At 43.6% G+C, this 20,368-nt stretch overlaps 1 protein-coding gene across 2 annotated transcripts in view; it reads left to right on the top strand.

Moving 5' to 3' along the window:
- The window catches only part of SYNPR (synaptoporin), a 105,233-nt gene that overhangs the window by 68,838 nt on the left and 16,027 nt on the right, over positions 1–20,368 (top strand). For both annotated transcript variants that reach the window (XM_066327271.1, XM_066327270.1), the window contains one exon: positions 7,103–7,227. In XM_066327271.1, coding sequence (XP_066183368.1) covers positions 7,103–7,227 — 125 coding nt within the window. The remainder of the gene's footprint in view (positions 1–7,102; positions 7,228–20,368) is intronic.

Here is a 20,368-nt window from a genome sequence, read left to right as displayed (position 1 = left end):
AGTGGTCATATGTGGTTGGTACCAAAGCAGCTCATAGGACAAGAGGAAGGGGACACAGACTGGGAGTGGCTGCTCTCCAGGACCCTGGGCACTTGAGATACTTGAGATGCTCTGGGCACTGTCACAATGTGGATCCTAGTAGACTGCCACGGTTGTTTTGGGTTTTTGTTTTTTTTTTTTTTCTGGAAGTCTAAGACTAAAAAAGCTCTCAGGCCCAAAAAGGAGCACATCTCTGCTGCAGTGACATATGTCACAGCATGAGTCATTCGGGGATTATATGTACAAATCAAAACATGTCTGTCCAACTTGTGCTGCTGTGTCCTTAAATGAAGAGGGCACAAAGGGGAAGCTGTGGAGGCTACAGGGGAAGAGCCATAACTTCCAGGCTGTTCTACAGCCAGAGGGGGAAAGGGCTGCAGGCTGCAGGTATGTCTGAGATGCATCCCAAATGAGGCATACACCCAGTAACTATCCCAGGGACTCCTAAGCCTGTTTGCAGCACCCATCAGTGTCCTTTGTTTCATGCAAGACAACTCACCAATGTGACAATGTCCATGTGCTGAAAACAATTTTTACAAGAAACTTGAAAAACCCTCAGGTCTTTGTAAATGCTTACCTCAAACCTTTGACTAATGGTTAGAGGTGCTGGGAGAGCTTGGCAGCTCTGCCCAGCTTGTCTAAGTACCTTTGTACTCCAACAGCTTTTCACTGAGTCCAAGAAGAAATGCTCTGTATGTGTCTCTATTTTCTGCCTGTTAACTCTTCCAGTCATGCTGCCAACCTTATCATTAGCTTTCAACTTTGTGGCTGACCCATTAAATACTGGATGAAACAGCTTGCATTACATTTTGAACTTAAGAAATAGGAAAGGCATTACACAGATTCGGTCTATGCATCTGGAGGAACAGTGTTCTTTACCCCAACAAATGGCTGTCTTATCCTGTCATATAGAGTTGGGCTTTATCCTGTTAAAATATAATGAGAAAAGACTACCATACCATTATTTGGTGGAGCTAAATGGGATTTTTAGAATAATCAATGGAAGATGAATGAAAAAGATAGAAGTTTTCTTCAAAGCAAAAGAGAGAAAATTGTCTCCTTGGGATTAAAGTATTGTATAACCAAGTTATTATAAAATGATCTTTACTCACTAAAAATACCCCAATTTCATTTCCATAAATCTTTCCATTAAGAATCAAATCAAGTTGTTGGGGTTTTTGCATGAACAAAAAAAGCTAAGCATTAAATGAAGTGTTGTGCTTTAAACAGAGGATGCTGTGGGGTTCCTGCCTGCTCTGGGGTCAGGTCTTTCCATCCAGCTGCTGGCATCAAAGGCTGCTCTTCGTGGGTGCTGTAAAACGCCAGACAGAGGTTTACTGCTGTAGATGGCCTCGTGAAGACCCCACAGCCCTGTGAGGAAGTTGTGGAGCAGATTGGTCTCCTCCAGCTGGATGACAGTGGCACATGTAGTTCTTTATGCCCAAACTTCAAGTTGCTCCCTCATCGCTGAGGTTTTCACTCCTCACAGACCAGGGCTGGGTTGGCACAGGAGCCTTTTTAGCAATGCTGCTGTTTATTTATAAGGTGGGGACACTAAATCCCAGCAATCAGTGAAGTGCAGCTTTAGGTTTGTTTCTCAGCAGGAGCAGAATATATTTCAGCTTTCTCCCGGTATAGCTGTTAAAGGAAAATGACTCCAGCTACTTGTCACCCCCCCCCCGAACTGCGTCGGCTGCGATGCTATCCACCTCCAATTCATCAACCAGTCAAGTTGATATAATTAGGAATCCCAAAGTCAATAATCTGATAATCTCCAGTGCACAAAGGCTTGTATGTAGGAGAAGTGATTCCAGGAAGTCTGCAGCTCAGATTCGTGCAGGAAAAATGCCAGGTTTTAAAAAAGAAACAGGCAGAGACCCAGAGGAGAGAGAGTGCTTCCTAATCCTTCACTGGTGACATATTTTGGGCCATCAGTTCTGCAGTAAATGTTTCCCGTACAGTCATTTAGTGCCTTCGAACCTTCCCTTTACAGCCTTAATAATAATGTTCAATTACTGGTTCTGCCCTATAAATAAATAATCTCAGTTTAACGAGATGCTCTGCTGGGTGAGCGATGCCGGCTGCGGGGGGGACGTCTCCAGAGCCCTCGGGGCAATGTGCTCCCTCCTCGCTCCACACACGCTCTTGGCCACAGTGGGAAATGTAAGGCAATGGAACATTTGGCAAAGGTTTTGCAGTCTCTCTGTTACGGTGGTATGGAGAAAGGGAGGTCTCAGATCCAGAAGTTATGCCAGAAAAATAGGTCTGCTTTTAAAACACTCCGAACATGTAAAATGACTAATAATAGTGCAGGCGTTTTGAATATTTCAGGTTGCTCTTTAGAAGTGTCAGGAGTTCCTCTCGGCTTTCCAGTGTTAGGGCAGGAGTAGGGGACTGGGGGGACCTCTTTGGGAAGGCATCCAGCAGGTTCATTCCCATTTTCCTTCCTCAGTGCCAAGAGAAAGCATTGGAGACTAAACCACAGAGTGAACTGCATCCCCCACAGCCTGTTTTTGGCCGCCACAGCTCCAGGCAAGACTAACACTTTCTTTTTAAGATCTTGCCCTCCTGAAGGACCCACCAAGGAGCCTTCAGGCAGAGCAGGTCCTCTCTTTGCAGCAGGATAGTTTTGAGGTGCATCCCCAGCATGGTTTCATCCTGTCAGCCAGCAGGCTGCTGCACAGGGCAGACGTGCTCCCAGAAAAAGCAAGTGGTTTATATAGAAGTTTCATCAATTTTAAATGACAGTGTTGTCTTCCTACCAGGATGTTTCAGCTGTAACATGCACCACATAAGCTTTTAACTTGCCTTGTCAGAAACTGTTCTGCCTTCTCCTGGTGTGCAGAGCGAGCCTGTTGCTCAGCAGGCATTGAGGGGAATTGTCTCAAAGCCAAACAGGGAGAAGTGATAGGAAATAATCCTATTTTTCCCTTCTGCAGTGGGATGAGTGATGTCCAGGGTGACATGCTGAGGCACTCCTAACTGTTTAATTTACAGCTGGGACTTGGGCTCCCTCGGGGCATCAAACACCCCAGGCCCCTGGCCACTGGGTTGGGAGATGAAGGAAACAATCTTGAGCCTGGATAAATGACAGCACCTGAATACTGAATTACAGGATTCACTGCCATTGCATTGAAACCTGGCATTGGAAGAAGGGAGGTGATCCCATAAATCATACGATGAACCTTTCCCTGGCCTGCGCTGGTGTGAGAAGCAGTGTTGTGCTCTGTTGGGTATTACATTGCTATTTTTTCTCAGAGTGCTGAGGACCCAACTGTTCTTTAAAACATACTTGTCTGTTTTGACAGGGAAGGCTGGCTTATTGTTGCACAGTACCGTAACAAGTACAATTTCTGTTGGTTAAATTATACTGTGGGATTATACTTCTTTACAAAAATATATCTGTAGTCTGAGCCAAGGCTGGAGGTCAAAGAGGGAAAATCAGCAAAACAGGATCTGGGAATGTGTTAAACACTTTACAGAAATTCATTGCTTCCTCACTAAATGTCAATCAATGCAAGACCAGAACATCAGCATTGTGTCTGAGAGCATGAGGAAGAAGGATGATCCTCCAGCCAGGCTAGACTGGACATGTGAGATGTGCATTGCTCCAGCGTGTGCTGGAAGCACAAATAATGTTCCTTCCTCTCCCTCCCTTCAGTCTGTGGCCTCTTTGGGTGGGTTGGTAACTGCTTCCATAGCACACACTGAACTCGTGGGATTGTTGGTGTGTTATCCCACATGGAATGTGGACCAGGCATTTTCCCATTTCCCTGCAAGGGTTCAGGCACATGTGAAGGCACCAATCTCCCCACTGTGTAACAATGGCAAGGCAGTGGCTGCAGCTGCAGGAGGGGTGGGGAGCACAAAGCAGGGTTTGCCCTGCTCCCACTCTTTTGGGCAGGACTAGCCTGACACAGCCAGGGCAGCAAAGAGTTCTTGCCTCAAGGGCACCACATTTCTCCCATTCCTGCTTCAGGGAAGCCAGGCACAGGACTGGCTGTCAGGACTGGCTGTCAGGCCTGGGCCTTGGCAGGCAGCAGCCATGGGATAACCAGAGGTAACTGTGCATGGGGATTTATCTCATGTGAAGGGGGGAAGCAGGATGTGGGCACACCTTGCAGATAGGCCTAGTGCTGAGTACGGATTTATAGGCAAAGAGTAAATAGGAAAATGGGGAAACACTTTGCCTTTGTCCATAAACTTTTCAATTTCAGAGCAGCCAGATTCAATGAAATTATCTCACAGATGGAGGTTTTATTGAATCTGGCCCATAAAGCTCCCATTATGGGGTTTACAACTGCCATTTACACAAATCCTGCTATAATAAAATACAGTGGTGTTTACAGTTTTCCTGAAATGGCCACAGAATTACTGTGTGCACAAAAAAACCAGCTAGTAATTCTTGGCTTATTGCTCCGGGCACTCCTCTGACAACATAAAGCAGCACAACTTGGGGTGGGGGGAAGGCGAAATGCAGAGGTAGGAGGAGAACATTATGCTGCTACTTGGCCAAGATACCCCCAAGGGAAATTGATTTACAGCCCTCACTCTACACTCCCTTGATGGAAACTGTAAATATGCTTCCTAAAGGTGCTTCATGTCCTCAGCATGCAGCTGTGAGGACTGGCTGGGCATTACTGGCAGCTGGGTGATCCCAGCCATCAGCAGCATCTGATCCAGCCACAACAGGGAGCCAAGCTTGTGTTGGCTGAGGCATTGCTCAAGTTTGGTAGAAAATCCTGTAGCATGGTCCTTTTCCCACCTACCTTGTGGATACTGCCTGGTGCTTGGAGCAGAGTGTGAGCTGGGTAAGGGTGGGAGCTGGTGGTTGTGCCTGGAGGGGTTTGCTGAAAAGCCTCTGGTTAAGAGCTGGTTGTGGGGCTGAAGGGTGAATAAAGGCTGGACCTGATCTGAAGGACCAAGGCTCCAGGTTTAAGTGCTGTCAGAGATGTTCCCAATAGGGGAGAGGAAAAACCGGAGATTCTGGAGGAGATACTTCCTGGCAAGGAATGGCCTGGGCCGTGTTTTTGGGCATGGCTCTGTGCCCTTGGTGAAAAAACATTATGATACCTATTATGCTGATTTCTAATGTGTGATTAAAGGAGATGCATTTCAATTGCACCTCTTTTCTCTGCTTGTCCGCTTGCTGAGAGTGGTAGCTGAGAGGTGATGACTCTTCCTTTATGGCAGGTCTCACACCACATGCTTTTGAGTTCTCTCTTTATATATCACTGTTAATCCTTGTGCCTATGTACCTGCAAAACATTTGCACTTGCAACTCTGTTAATTAGTTCTAAAGCAGGTCAGCATTCTCTCCTGTTCTCCTTAATATATTGTTTTCTGACATCACCTCACAAATTAACCTGAGGTGATTAATGCTGATTTTCAGCGCTGGGCTACATGTAAGGGCAGAAACTTCTTGTGTGTACAGGGGAAGTGTCCCATTTAGGATGAAGGAACACTATTTAAGTTGTTGTGAAAATATTTATTTCGTGGCGCATATTTAACAAGTCAATTCATAGTGGAGTTCAGCTTTCCTCTTTTGCAGTGAGCTCAGCAAGAAGAAGTTTTTATTTACTTTTCTTGTCATTAGGTACCTAAATACCTTTGCAAATCTGTCCTCCATGTGTGATATGCCCTGATCATACTGGAAGTGAGAGGCAGGGTGGAAACTTTTATCATTCTCCTCTGTGCTCCGTCATGCTCATGCTCATGCACATCACTGCACTCAGGGAGGGTCTCCCTGCCCCAGTGCTCAGGTGTTACCCCAATAATGTGTCACTCTCTGGGGAAAAGGTGCACATGCCAAGCTGAATTCCAAGGAGGCTGGTGAATTTTGGGACTTTGTTTATGCTGAAAATTGGGAGAACTAAGATTAATGGCATGTTTTGCAAAACCTTCTGCAGCAAGAAAAGAACTAGTTTTTCTATTTATTATATTTCCAGTCTGCTATTTTGCCATTACATCTGCTTCCTGCATCATTTTTCAGTGTCCAAAATCATGGTTCCTTTCCCAGATGTGTACACTCTTCATTTCCTCTGGGTTGCTGATTTTAGCTTGTATAGTTGTGCCTGGGATTGGGCATTTGCTTGCCATTTCCCTTATCTGCCCCTCTGTAGGTCTCACAGTAACTCTGTTAAAGCTAATGGAGTTACTTCAGAGCTATAGTGCTTCAATCAACAAAATCTAACTTGTCCTTTAATTTAAATTACAACAGCATAAATAAAAATAAACTGTCCTCACTTCTACTTAGGGTCTTCCAAGGAAGCCTACGTCATTGATGTTTGAAGATGCCTGCTTCCAATTCCTTTCTTTGAACTCTTGATATAAAAGCTGATGTGTCTCTGCCCTGCATATTCCCTCCTTCATTATTTTTCTCCTGGAAGATTAACATGTGGTATAGGTTTGCATCAGAACCTCCAAAGCTTTGTTCGTTTGCTTGACTTCAGCCATAGTCTGGAATTCCTTTCTGCTTTGCAGTCAGTTTACTTCACCTCTATGCCCACTTTGGATAATGGTAGTAATTTAGGAAAAGTAATTTAAAAAAACACTGTGGTTTTTTTCTAAGTCATACATCAAGTGGGAGAGGGGCAGCTCAGTTCTGTGTTTTGCCATAAAATGGGATGGCAGCTGTGTGAACTGTCTGGGTCTGCTATTGCTACTTCTGGTTGCACCTTTTAAATACTCCTGCCAGTGTTTTGTTTGGGTTAAGAATTACTCATTATGTTCAGTCAATATTCATGCTTGTCTTCTTGTCCAGTCTCACCTGTCAGTGGGGTGATTTAAATAACTGCTTGGGTTGTGAATCCCAAATGGGGTTCAAGACAGGAGGGATGTCTGGCATGGACAAATGATGATGTGTCTGTCTTTGTGGCAACAGAGCTTCATGTATCACGGTTCTTTGCTTTTGGGAAGGGTGCAGGAATAACGTATGGCAATGCTTTAAATGCAAGGAGTGATGGATAACCTGACCCGAGGGGGCTGGTGCTGCAACATGGATCTGCTTGTGGTGGTCTCTGAAACGAAAATAAAATTAAAAAATGTTGTTTGTTTTTGACAGCTTTTTGCAATCTTTGCATTTGCAACATGCGGCGGGTACTCTGGAGAGCTGCGCCTCAGTGTGGACTGTGCAAACAAGTCAGAGAGTGACCTCAGCATTGACATAGCCTTTGCCTACCCCTTCAGGTAACCCCGGCTGGCTCGCGCGGTTCGGCACTCGCGGATGGGGCTGGCCCGGCTTCTCCCACCTTTCCTGCATTTATAGCACCAGTCTGGGGCTCCACAGCTTTCCTCTGGTGTGCAGGAGGAATGAATTTGGCTAGACCAGGTGTGGATGGGGCCGTGGCAACTGCTAGGAGTGGCAGCTCAGCTGAGGAGAAGAAACATTCCAGAGGCCAGGAAGGTTTGGGGAGTGGAAAACGGCAGGCAAAGAAAAATGAAACAACACATCATCCCAAGATGAAAAACTGTAGTGTAGCCATTAACTTAAGCTGGAAATGAGAGAGGCTTCCCATCCATTGCAGTAGCAAGGATCTGAAAGAGCTACTCCCGGGAGGGGGAAGCAAAAAACCAAAATGAGCTTGAACCATAATTTTGAAATGGTTTTTGAAAATTTTACTAATTGCCTGTTTGCATCTCTTGTTGTCTGAATGCTTTAAACTTAGTGATTTAGGAAAACAGTTTTTGTAGGGTTTTTTATGTTTTTTAAGGACATCTGAAAACTGTAGTGTAGTTTTATATATACATATATATATATACATATATATATATAATGTTCATGCCATTTAAGATCCTGCTTCAAAAGAGCATCTACAGTCTTCTGTTTTTAAGATATGTCAAGTCCACTGCAGAAACCACTCACTTTTATATAAGTGATTTCTTCAAGGAATTGAGATGATTAAGAAAAGAATACATAATTCAATCTCAAGTCTAGTACACTATGACTCTAAAATTATTTTTCTTCCTTGGGAAATCACATGCTGTTTTGCTTATGATTGCTATGCACAGACCAGACTTGAAAGCATCTATTTCTTTAACATGTTCTAAGATACAGCAAATTCCAAACAGTGGGAATTGAATTTGATTCCTTGAAATGTTGTTCTTGCTTGACATACATCTATTACTCCAAGAAGTCACATTTCCTGGTATTACAAATGTTTATTTTTTTCTTGAACATGTCCACATTTTCTTTGATTTCTGCTAAGTATGCATAGGAGAGATCCTGAAAATTGAGTTATGTGAGTTTGTAATTTGATTCCCTTCCAAATAGGTCATTTCTCCAACATTCATTACAAATACACCCTGTAGTGAAGTGCTTTTAGTTTGCATGCATATAAAATAGTATTTTATTTTAAAAGTTAATAAAACAGAGAGAACAGCCATCAAATGTCTCCTGGTGTTTCACCAGGCACATCGACCATTGTTTCTAGAAGGAAGTGGCTGGATTTGCAATTTCCCACAGTTTCACTTATTAGAAAACTGGAAGTAATTGATGGGCAATGTAACATTCCAGCATGTTGCAGAGAGGATGCAAAATAAGGTTTATTTGCAGGAGAGATCCAGCTGAGGCTGTGGCTGGCCCTAGAACTCAGCATGCACAGATGGGATGTATGGCACACACAATGGGGTGGTGATACAAATACACCTGAAACGTGCGGGTGGAAGGGAGATGACGTGTAACTGCTGTTACAGGAGAAGCATTAATATACTCAGATTTTGTGCAGTTTGAGATTTTGTTTGCAAACCTGAGGCATATGCAGAAAGTGTCCAGAGATGTGCAGATTACATGAGGCAGCAGATGTGTGCCTGGAAAATCTAGCCCAGTGTTACCTTTGGAACTTGGTGCCATCTCAGTGTTTTATTTAAATATTCCTGTGACTTTCTCATGTGTTTGCTATTTTTGCTTTTCTCCAGTGCTCCTTCCACAGAATGGAGATGGGATGCTCTAAAAACAGAAGTGAGATTAGTTGGGAAAGGTAACATCTCAGAGCACTGAATACACTTGGAAAAAGCAGCTCAGAAAAGCTGAGGCTCTCTAATGAAGACTGTGCTCCTGAGGCTGAGGCTCATCTCCCTGCATGGGCTTGTAGGCATTGTTAGGTAGGATGAATTTCCCACCAGTTGTCTTGCACTCAGGTCCATCTTCCCATGGCATTTTCCTTTCAAATGCCTTCACAGTCCTAATTATTGGCTGTCAGCCGGGGGAGGTGTAGGTGGAAGGAGAGAAGCTGCTGAGCATCTGACACCCCGCTGCTGTTGGGGCTGTCAGCAGTGACACTGAAGCAGTCAAAATACCTGAGCGCTGTTCTTTATGAGCTGCTCCTTCCAGCATGACTCGAAACAAAGAAAGTCGTGCTACCAGCTGCTTTCATTTCTGTTGCTGTGAATTTGAGGGTTTATTTTCTTCTCCCAAAAGATGGACTGCTAGACCTTGGCCAGGAGGTGACGAGTGTGGAGAGCTTTAAGCTGGTAAACGAAGTGGTAAGGCTGAATAGGACAGCTTGGCAAAACAAGGTTTGGATGTTTTGGAAATGAGATTGAAGGAACCTGAAAACATTCCTATTAAAGCAAGATCAGAATGGGGAGAGAGTTTTCCAGACTGAAAGGATGGGCATTGCACTTGTGACCACATGCTTCTGGGGCCAATCACCTGAGCTAAACAAAAGGAGGATGCAGGAGGGCAAAACCATTGCTGGTGTCCTGTGGGGGTGATTCATGTGGCCCCAGGCCAGTCCTGTGTGCACTGAAGCAGCACTGCACTCCACAGCAGGTAGCTCCAGATGCTCCCAAAACAAAGGAGCATCTTCACACCTGCTTATTGAGATTTTTCTTAGCCCCAACCCGCAAACTGCAAAAGTCTCCAGCAAGAAATAAAAATGAGTCCAAGAGAAATAATTAGTATAATTGGACAGGGAGTTTTGAAATGTACCTTTAATATTAATTATTTCTTAGGGAGGTTGTTAAGTTATGGCTGTATGGAAGTTATGCTTGGCTCCTATGTTGTATTACTGCTGTGGTAGCAGTAGCAGGAAATTGTGGAGCACCAAAAAAGAAAACCCAAAGAAACCTTTTTCACAAGGTGGCTGTTTCTCATTTCTGCTGGAATCACTTTCTTAGTTAATTCTGGACCTGGATTAATTTGCTCTTTGAAAAGGGGGAAGTGAGGAAAAGCAGAAAAGTGTATTAATCACTAGACACTACCAGAGTAATCTGGTGCAGTGGTGCTTTTGCCTGGCTGGGAGACAGGATCCCTGGGAGAAAAGCCCCTGTGGTGGTGCCTGTGCAGGGTGGTTGTGTCAGGAGTGTGAGGAGGCTGAGCCATTCCCATCTGAGCTTCTGCTCTGAGCTTGTGCCACTGGGATACAATAACCACTCAAAGAGTCCCTGTCAGTGTCAATATTGCCATTACTTGACCCCAAATTTGGCTCCACCATCTCTCCTGGAACAGGAGATGAGATGCATGCTTTTCCATCCACAATTACACTGATTCATTTAAGCTCCCTGCAGCCCACGTCCATGACCCTGCAGTCACCCTGTAATGTGGAAATTAACCTGAAGTCTAAACCCTAATATCCTCTAACAAGTTTCTCCTGGAGTGCTGCCACACTTTTCTACAGATCCTGCCAGACTCTTCCGTGCCTAATCTGATATTTATAAAGATGTTTCAAATATTCACCTGAGGTTTTTTCTCATTTTGGCCTGATTCTAGTTTTATCACAAAACATGTCTCCCTTCCTTGTGTTTTAAGGCACAAATCAACCATTTTTCTGGATACCTGTAAATGCTTTTTGAAAGTTTTACAAATTCAAATATAGAATAAATTTCTCTGGCCCTAGAGTAGCAGTTTTTCTCTAGCATTAGGATCTGTGCTTGGTACAGAGTCTATTGCAAATTTGGCACACATTAAGATGTTCATTATCTTGACCCTCACACAGGCAATGGTTCTTTGAGGGATGGAAAAAAATTCAGCATCTTGGGATTATTTGTTACTCTCACAGTCCATCAGCCTTTCAGATTGGATTTGTCACTAATCCAAGTGCCCTGAAGCAATATGTTTTGTTTGTAATAAGAGTCCTAGTGAAGGTCCTATTTGTTTATTATTTTCCATGATCCCAGCATCACATACTTTGTTTTTTCTTGGGTTTACTTTGATGATAAGTGATTGAATAGTACACCTACTGTGTACATATTTGTTACTGGTATTCACTATTTTAAGATGCTTTTTTTCATCAGTCCTTCTAGGAGCAAGTCTTTTTTTGTTTGCTTAACTTACTGAGTCTGTATGGGAGATTTTTTGCTACGGAATTATTCACATCACAAACTTGATGTTTTACTTGCAACTGGCAGAGCTGCACTGAAACATTTGGGCTTCTTCAAACTTCTGATTTAAATGAACCTTTGCATCTCAGAAGTGCTCTCGTGATGATGATGTGCTGAGAGAGGTTCTCTGTGCTAATGCCATCAGCTACTCTTTCTGGTTCTGCCCTGTTCTGGCCAAGGGAGGAATGCTGTGCCAGCCCCTGGCTGTGGGTGATGCTCGTGGGCTCTGGGGCTCGTGGGAGTCCCATGAGCAGAGGTGTTGTTCTGGGCAGGTCTGCAGGGCTGTGAGAAGGGAAAACCATCTCAATGCAAGCCCCTAAGTGTGCTGCCTGTTCAGTCTTGAGGAAGAGCCTGCACTAAAATCTCTTTGCCTGTAGCTTTTGGAGGTGCTTTAACCCAAGCCTATACGCACAGTATGCCCCCCAAGTTAACTGCTGGGAATCTGAATTAATTAGTAGTATCTCTTATCTTTTCTTGGGGCATTCATCCTGAAAACTACTTAGAAAATATTGGCCTGGAGGATGACATTGTTAAATTTTAGACAGTCTCACCTAACCCAGTGGTTAGGTGAAGTGTGTGCAGGGGTGTTAGGAGCACTGAGCCACAGTTACTAGAATGACAGAGTAGGATTTCCTGGTGGTGCTAACATGAGACCCTGATGAAAACACGTCTTTGCACATCTTTGTATCACAGCAGTGACCAAAACAAATGTTTTCCATTTTATTCTAAATCACCTATTAGTATCTTTTCAGTGTGCCAGGAAAGCTGTCTCTTCAAGTGATTCTTCCTTCTGAAGGAAGAGGAAATTGTGTTTTATGGGAGCTTTTCATTCACTTTAAGCATCTCATTTGAATAAAGACATTCCCATTGAGCACCCTTGAAAGTGTTCACCTCATCTGCATGCGATGGGTAGTCTAGTCTTCCATTTGAAATATGACAGCCAGATCTAAATTGCCTACTTAGAAGCTACAAATGATAATTAAGGAGAAAGCATCTAACTTTTTGAGCTTTGCGTCTATCTTTCTTTGGAAAAGGCTTCTGCTAATGTTAGCACATTTCTGTGCCAGTGTGTACTATCCTTCTATTTTTTGTCATCCATTTGTAGTAAATCTTGCTTCAGAATTCAGCGAAAAACATTCTGGCTGAAAGATTATAAATGTGTGTGATTGCTGGGAGACTGAGAGCTGCTGATAAATAGAAATTCTTTCAACTAAGTAGTTGCCTGCAGTGCTGACTTCAGGCAACCATGGTGGGCTCTGCTCCCAGACTTTTTGGGAGGTTGGAGATAGGAAGGAATAAAGTCAGAGTCAGTGAAACTCCTTAAGGTTTGTGTTTATTTTGGATGTCTTCATCTTACAGAAGATGCCCCTTCTGCAAAACCAAACTGTGCCTCATAAACCTGTGCATAGACAGGAGCAAAAGCAAGCCAGCAGGAGTTGTGCACCGGCTTCAGGTGTAACCTGTGCCAAAATGTAGATGCCCCAGTTCCCAGGTGGATTTGGCAGAGTTCCTGGGAAGCTGAGAGGTGCGGGTTAAACTTTGCATGACCCATTCGAGCTTAATGAAGGGATAAATCTCCACCCTGGAACTTCTTAGAACAAAACTTGGTGCTTTGGATGGAGTTTAGAGGAGCACGTGCTGTGTCACAGTGGTCCCTTCTGGATCTGCAATAGGCTGGTCTGTGAAAGCTGCATTAGTTTAGTTCCTTATCTTGGCAAACTGTGACTGCCTCATCTAGCACTACAGATCTGGGGTTAACAGCTGAACTGATGAGGAAATGTGTTCAATAATACATCAGCTAAGCTGGAGATTTTCACCAATATCCCTGTTATATAAACTGGCTATGTAGGATGGGCACTGAGGACTCAGTCGTGGCTTTAATTTTCTTCCACAACTGTCTCAAACTCTGATTTCAGCAGAGATTTTTATACCTAATTTTGACCTCTTATTGAATAATTTGCCTAACCAGAACTTCTACATTTTAACTACTGTTAGTGGAAAGTGAAAATTGAGTGAATGAGAAAGGTGAAGTTGCATGCTGCTGAGTAAAATTCAGGAAATCCTTCAGGTTACAAATATCTCTGATTGTGACACCCTCACAAAATATCTTCATATTTAATGTGAATTTAAGAGGTAAACTGAAGCATTAGGATATATTTTTAACTAGGAAATAGATTTTTTTTCTCAGTTGTGATTTTTTCATTCTGGTAATTTATAGCGCTAAACAGAAAATTGCAGCTCAAATTTTGAAAATCTTTTTTTTTTTTTTTTCCCCCCTAATGGAAACCCAGTTAAAAGATTTTATGCCATTGTGATGTGAATGCAAGAACTTTGTGAGCTATTTGAAGTATGGCCCCAGCACTTTCCTGGCAGTGAAGGCATCAGAAACCTTGGTCAAGTCCCTATACTGAAGCAAGTCTAGAAGCAATCTGAACATGGAGCTTGCAAAGCCAAACTGAGCACTTATCAGTGAGCTGTTGGTTTTGCTCTTAGATTGTCTCCTGGGCTGGGGAAATGGGGAAATGGTCTGCAGAATAAGTACTTTTCAGCTTTGAATGAACGTAGTTTGTAATAGGAAAGAATATTTCACATTTTTACAACTGGCTCTGCATCCCATAGTTCAGAGCCCTGATGTGATTTTTGCTTGCATGACTACAGACTAGTGAAGCAATTAAAAACTGCAAATCAGTGTCTCCAATGTCCACAAGTCTTCAAGGACCACACTGACTCTGAAATACTGTCTTTAGAAAAAGAGAACAGTAGAATGGGAGAAAATGGGCTTTTTTACTTGGACAGCTGTGGTCTGCAGTAATAGCTGTCCATGAGTACAGTGCACAATGTCATTCCTGTGTCAGAGTTTGATGGAATTATTGCTGGTTTGATTAAAATGGATAAAAATAAGGATGACTTTGTGACTTTTCTAGTTTTGAAGGCCTCCTCACCCCAGTTAGAGTCTTCAAAATGTCTTCTACTTTGTAGAAATCTTCAAGATTGGCAAAGATTGGTCATTGGAACTGTGGATAAAGGCAAGAAGGGTCTTTATCTCACAAGTGAGGGACCAGAGATGCTTCAAGTCACCCTTTGTTCCTGGATGAGATCTATAGAAAACCACCAGAAATCTGATAAAACCACATCTTTAGCTTCTCTTTGAGACTGACCCTGTGCATGTGGTCCTCATCAGGATTGTGTTGTTGAAGCAAGAGACCACCCACCACCCCCCCAATTTCATGGCTGGTCTGGATGGCTTGGCTTCTGGGTGGAACTGTTTTGTAAACAGCCAAGAAGGTGGAGGCCAAGGGTGGCACAGCCTCTGCCCATTCCTGCTGCCGGTGTGTTGGGCTGTGAACAGCAATTCAGTGCTTGAGGAGGTCAGAGGAGGAAGATTTGTAAAACCATGAAGTCTCCAGTTAATTGCAAAACCAAGGACAAGCTGATGAGTTCAGGCAGTATTTTTTGTGATGGGGCAGCAGCTCTGCAGACAAGTTGAGGTCATCTCAGTTGTTGCTCTCATCAGTGTTCTCCTCCTTCTACTCTGTAGTTTTTAATCCCTTGAAACTTGAAACAAGCACATCTTTGAATGCTGAACTGGGAGGAGGCTTGTGTAGCTTCACAGCTCTTCAGACTGGTCAGTTCTTGTCTCCTTGTCCATGTACAGACATTGCAAGAACACAGAGCTCATGGGCACACAGCTGGAAGGGGAAGGAAAGTGTAGAAGCTTTCTAGAGATGGTGTCTGCTGCAGATAAGGGAGAAGGCTTTCTGGAAACTTTGTTAAATTGCAGAGCTTTTCTTTTAGCACTCAAAAATTGGATTTTTTCTGAATTTGGATGGTCCAGTTGATACAGACTGGCTGTTTTTTTCTTCACAGAGGCTATATTTTCTGCTTAATGCTGTTTTAGTGCCAGAAAAATTCTTCATTAATTCTTTAGACCAAATTTATTCTTAAAGTGGAAGTTGATTTTGGATTTGTTAATATATGCAGCTTTTTCACAATTTGAATTTTTAATATATATTCATGAATAGTCTCTGCAGTATTGTGCAGTGATGGTGTTTTATCTGTGCCTGCCACAAAGGCTTTTCCTAAAAGTCAGACTTTAGGCAAATTCCCTTGCAAATTTATTTTTGCACATTTTCATGCTGTCAGTACAGAAGCAATCAAAGCAGCCGCCCTTTGGCTTTGCCTTGTTTGGCATTTGATCCCATACTCTGGATGGCACATGGTGGCCCAGCTGGGCGGCAGTCAAACACATGCCCTTCTCCATGCTCCAAAATGGGCAGTTGCTGTGTAGGAGCCCTGAAGATTTCCTCAGGACTGTAGGGAATGGGATGCATGGGATGTCTTTGGTCTCCTCTCACACCTGGATTCTATGTTAATTCATTTGTCAGGAGATAAATGCATTATTTTTTATTCAGTAAACTCTGGAGAGGATGTGCATCCAACCCCCTGCAGCACAGCCCCACTCAGTGCCTGTCTTATCTGGATTCACACCTCTTGGACTATTTCAAGGTGTGAAGGTGCTGGCAATTTGTCTGCAGGTCCATCAGCAGACCCACAAGTCTGCTTGGCTCCTGCCTGGTGCACTGCTTAGCCTGTGCTGGAGCCCAACAGCTCCCTGAGGGAAGGATTTGTCATATCCTTCCAAATGTGCATACTGTGACTGGGAGTTTCATTTGAGTCATCCCATAAAACTCTATAGAGAACTTAATTTGATTGCTTTAAGTACATTAGGACAATATACTTGAGAAAATTAGAGTTAAATACAAAGTAATATTGAATTGCAACACAGAGGAGTAAATGTTGCTGCATCTTCTGTAATTGCTCTTGTATTTATATGAGTTGGTCTGGGGGGTGAAATTGCTGCTTTCAGGGTCTGTGGATCTAGATGAAAATGTACGTGAACAATGGTTGTCACAGGGTGAAGCATTTATGCTTTCAGGTGGTTCTGGCTGAACACCAGGTGATGCCCAAGAATTTGGAATACTTTTACATACAGTTCATAGCCCATTTGATGGTGGAAGGGCAGGTGAACTGGAGGTGGTGTGAGCAGCTGCAGAATGTGTTGGTCACAGGATCAGCCATTGCTCCAAGCAGAAATACTGCCCAGGGATTTGACACATCCACTTCTCAGAAATGGTCTTACTATATTCAATGACTTTTTTAGGCCTTTTCTTTATGGTTTCTACTGCTTGTGTTTTATCTGTAGATGTTTAGATTTCTCTTGATCTTTCTCCAAATGGAAGCTTTTGTTTGGCTCTGACAGGAGCTTCTTAGTTTGGAAGCTGTTTCCTGTGTCTGGGAAGAGGGCAGCAGGAGGGACATAAGAACTATGGGTTTAGCCAGGATCTCATGATGGAACCAGGTAACATTGGGTAGTTGTTTATGTGGTGATACAGAGGTATGCCAGTGGCATTTCCAGGTCCTATAATTTGCCTTGTTCCATAAGCATAATTACTTTTTTTAAAGATAATTAAGGATTCCCTTCCTTCAGAGATAGTAGCAAAGTTTCCCAGAGACTAGAAAGCAGTTTGTCCCAAGAAAATAGCTTGCTGGAGGGAAATCAGAGTATCATGCCACTAGTCTGTACCACAAAGAACGGAAGTTCCCAATGTGGGAAGGTATTTGGGCTGTGAAGACTGGTGGAGCATGTCTTTGAGCATTGTGCTCTGCTTGCACAGCATGTGTTCCTGAGAAGAGCTGTGAAATTATCTTGGGAGATAAATCTGGGTCTTGGGTAAAGGCTTGGAAGTGGGGTTGGGATCACCCACTCAGCTTTCCGAGCACTCCCGGCAGCATGTGTTCTATAAGGAGCCTTTCTTGTTGGCTCTTTGGTGCTACGATGGAGTAGTAGGGTTTGCATTCCTGCTACGTGCACAGCCTGGGGAGGCTCATTCCCACGGCTGGCACCAGTCCAGATGTTTCTTCCCCCCAGGAGTGTTGTGCAGGCTGTTTCCCCAGAGCTTTGTGCATGCAGTCACTGGGAGAAGGTCCTGCAGGAGGATAAGCTCATAGCCCCTCAAGCCAGGGGTATGGCACCGGTGCCTTCTCAATGCCTAATGCCTTCAGACCCCATCCTCAAAAGGGTTGTGTAGCATCTCTTCCTGGAGACCTGAGCACCTCAGGGGGTCTCAGACTCACTGTCTTAACAGGAGAAATGAAATGAGGGGTAGAGGGATGGAGCAGAGGGACCCACATGGTGCCCAGCTCTGGAAAAGCAATCGTGGTGAACCTGCTCTGAGCTGCCTGCAGTGGGGGAATTGTCCCTGTCCCAATGCAGCACACAGTGTGGTGTGCTGAGACAGCAGCTGTGTCTGGCAGTTTGACCTGATAAACCAGGACTGTAGGAAAATAGTGCTGGCCAAACATCTGCAGCACAGCGATGTGCTAGTGAGGACTGGGAACCTGGCAAACTAAGAAATTGAAAGTATTAGAAGGGAAATATTTTATATTATTTTGACTGGAAATAAATCAGAAAAGAGTGTATGTTGATACAGCGTTCCTGGTTAGCTTCCCAGCAGCACCTTCTGGGGTGGTTTTTTTTGGTTATGCTGCTCTGGACATGGATTTGGATGGGTGTAAGCCACTAAAGTCAGCTGTGACACAGGAGAGATCTTTAGGATGTTCAAATACCCAGATTAGGAGCTAGGAACAAATGTTTGCAAGATGATAGATGTATTTGTGTGAAATGACTGGTAGTGTTGAATTATTCTAGAGTGATATGGGCTTTGGAATTAATTTTTTGTAATAAATGGAGAGGTTGTATTTAGCGGACAGAAGTTCAAAGTGAAGTATTTTCAAATACTCTTTGATCAGCCAACTCTATTCTTTCTTCCTCTAGAAAGGAAAGAAACAAAAGACTGGGCTTGGATTGCTGAGTCAGATGGCAAATTTTAATTTTGCATTCTGTCTCCAGAGAAAAATGAACCGATTTTGTAAGGGAAGGGATGTGGTGGAAACGAATGTGCTGCTGCTCTGTAGGGGAGGCGGATACTGAAGGCACCTTTGGGTGCTGGGGAGTCTAGAAGGGTGTTGTTTTTTGGGGCAGCTGGTAGAGTGAGGTATGGAAAACTGCTGGGATAGTTAGGGAGGATGGGTAAGCATCTCAGTTTTGAAAGGCTGTGGTATGTGCAGACAGCACTGAGACATGCATCGTGGCAGATGGGCAATGAAAAGGTAAAGGATGGGAATACTTGAGTAAGCAGTAATTTCTTCATCTTGGGAAAAGAGCTGTGAGAGCAGCTTGGGGTGAGAAACAGTCTTGTGATTGTTGGCAAAAGGGTAGAAACGTGTGATTTTATCAGAATAGCACAGGTGCAAAAGGGCCAGGGAGCAATCACCTCCATGGTAGCTGCTGTCCTGCCAGGGGGCAAACTCCATCTCATCCCCACAGTTGTCCATGGCTTGAATAACATCTCAAATATTTGACTTTGAAGGGCTGAAGAGAACTTAAGCATTAATGGCATTAAGGTGTTCAAGTGTGGTTATTAACAGGCTGTCTGCCTGAGACTAACTTCACCAGCTCCTGGATGCAAAGATTCAGATCCTATGGGAATTTCTGTATAATGGTTTTGATGCTGAAGGGTCCCCCCACTCAGAAATTTGTTCTTGCAGAGCAGATCTGGGGGGAAGAGGAGGATGAGAAAACTGTAGAGCTCACTCCATCCATCCTCCTGAAGACTGGAGGGAAGCCTGTTCTTGCTGTGTGAGCAGCCTTGCAGATAGCCAGGACTTAACACCAAACATTCAGGAATGCCCAGCATTGGGGGGAGTGTTTTTTGCAGTGAGAAGAACAGTCTTGGAAGAGTGTTGAAAGAGTCAGTGGACCCCAATTTCCTTAAAGAAAAGACTTTTTATTTGCAGGCAGATTTCTGCTTTCACCTGACTATTAGAGATGACTTTCAAAGTGTTTTTCTTAATGTAGGTAATATCTCTAGAGGAGTTTTACAGGAATGATGAGCTCTGTTGTGTGAGGAAAAGCTCCCATTTATTTGTATTCTTCCAATAAACCTACAAAAAAGTCCATATTTGACACCTTAAAAAGGTACATTTGCCCAGGGACTGGCTGGCTGGAGGCAGCAGTGTCAAAGTACACCAGCAGAGTCCTCTGAAATGAGGGAACTCCAGTGTTCTCAGGGCTAACTAAAAGAAATGTCTTTACTCTGTGTCCCAGAGAAAGGAAGATGTAAACCCTTGTCACGTTTTTGTGCCTCCACAGAGCAGTTTGCTTGCTGAGGCGCTCTGTGCATGTCAGCATTTCACTTCTGTATTTTGAAATTTCATTTCCCCCTCATTTTGGAGATTATCAGCCAAGATAAACATTTCCCAAGAAACCCCTCCACAAGCACTACTGCAGTAACTCATTTCTAGCAATGTATTTCTCTCAGGGATTTGCAGACAGTAAAGACAATTGACATTTTGACTACCAGAAACAAGATGGGGGAAATACAGCCCAATGAAAAGATAATAGATCTCAGGGTTTTTGCAAGCACGTGTGTGGGTGTTGCAGATTTTGTTCCAGCATGTTGTAGACAGGTTGGAGGGTGGATTACAAGATGCTATTTTGAGAAAATAGGACAACCTACGAAAACAGAGTGCTTTTTTTGCCTGTTTTTCACTAGATCCTAGTAAAGAAATGAAGAAACACTAACCCCCATTGAGAATTTTTGGAGGCAGAACTTTATCTGTTATTTATTAATCTGATCACTGATCAAAGCCCAAGGGGGGAAATCTATACTGGTTCATCAATAACATTTGAGCACATTCTTGTGTTAATTGTGTGTTCTGTTGGCTTCAAGCCCTGTGTGCATTGTTGAAGGGGATGGATCAGACAAGATTAGATCACTCACCCTTCTGCTTGGGCTCTTTTATGTCTGGTGATGGAGTGAAACAGGTCTTTGGGGCAGTTTGCTCTGACCATTTTCATGCTCAAGGATCATCAGGGGAACTAAACTGCTGAAGAAAATGGTGGGCTATGATTAAAAGAACGCTGTGGCTTGAATATTGTACTGAG

Source organism: Sylvia atricapilla, chromosome 11, assembly GCF_009819655.1.
Source record: "Sylvia atricapilla isolate bSylAtr1 chromosome 11, bSylAtr1.pri, whole genome shotgun sequence".
Taxonomy (NCBI): domain Eukaryota; kingdom Metazoa; phylum Chordata; class Aves; order Passeriformes; family Sylviidae; genus Sylvia; species Sylvia atricapilla.
This window is presented reverse-complemented; position numbering and strand designations above follow the sequence as displayed.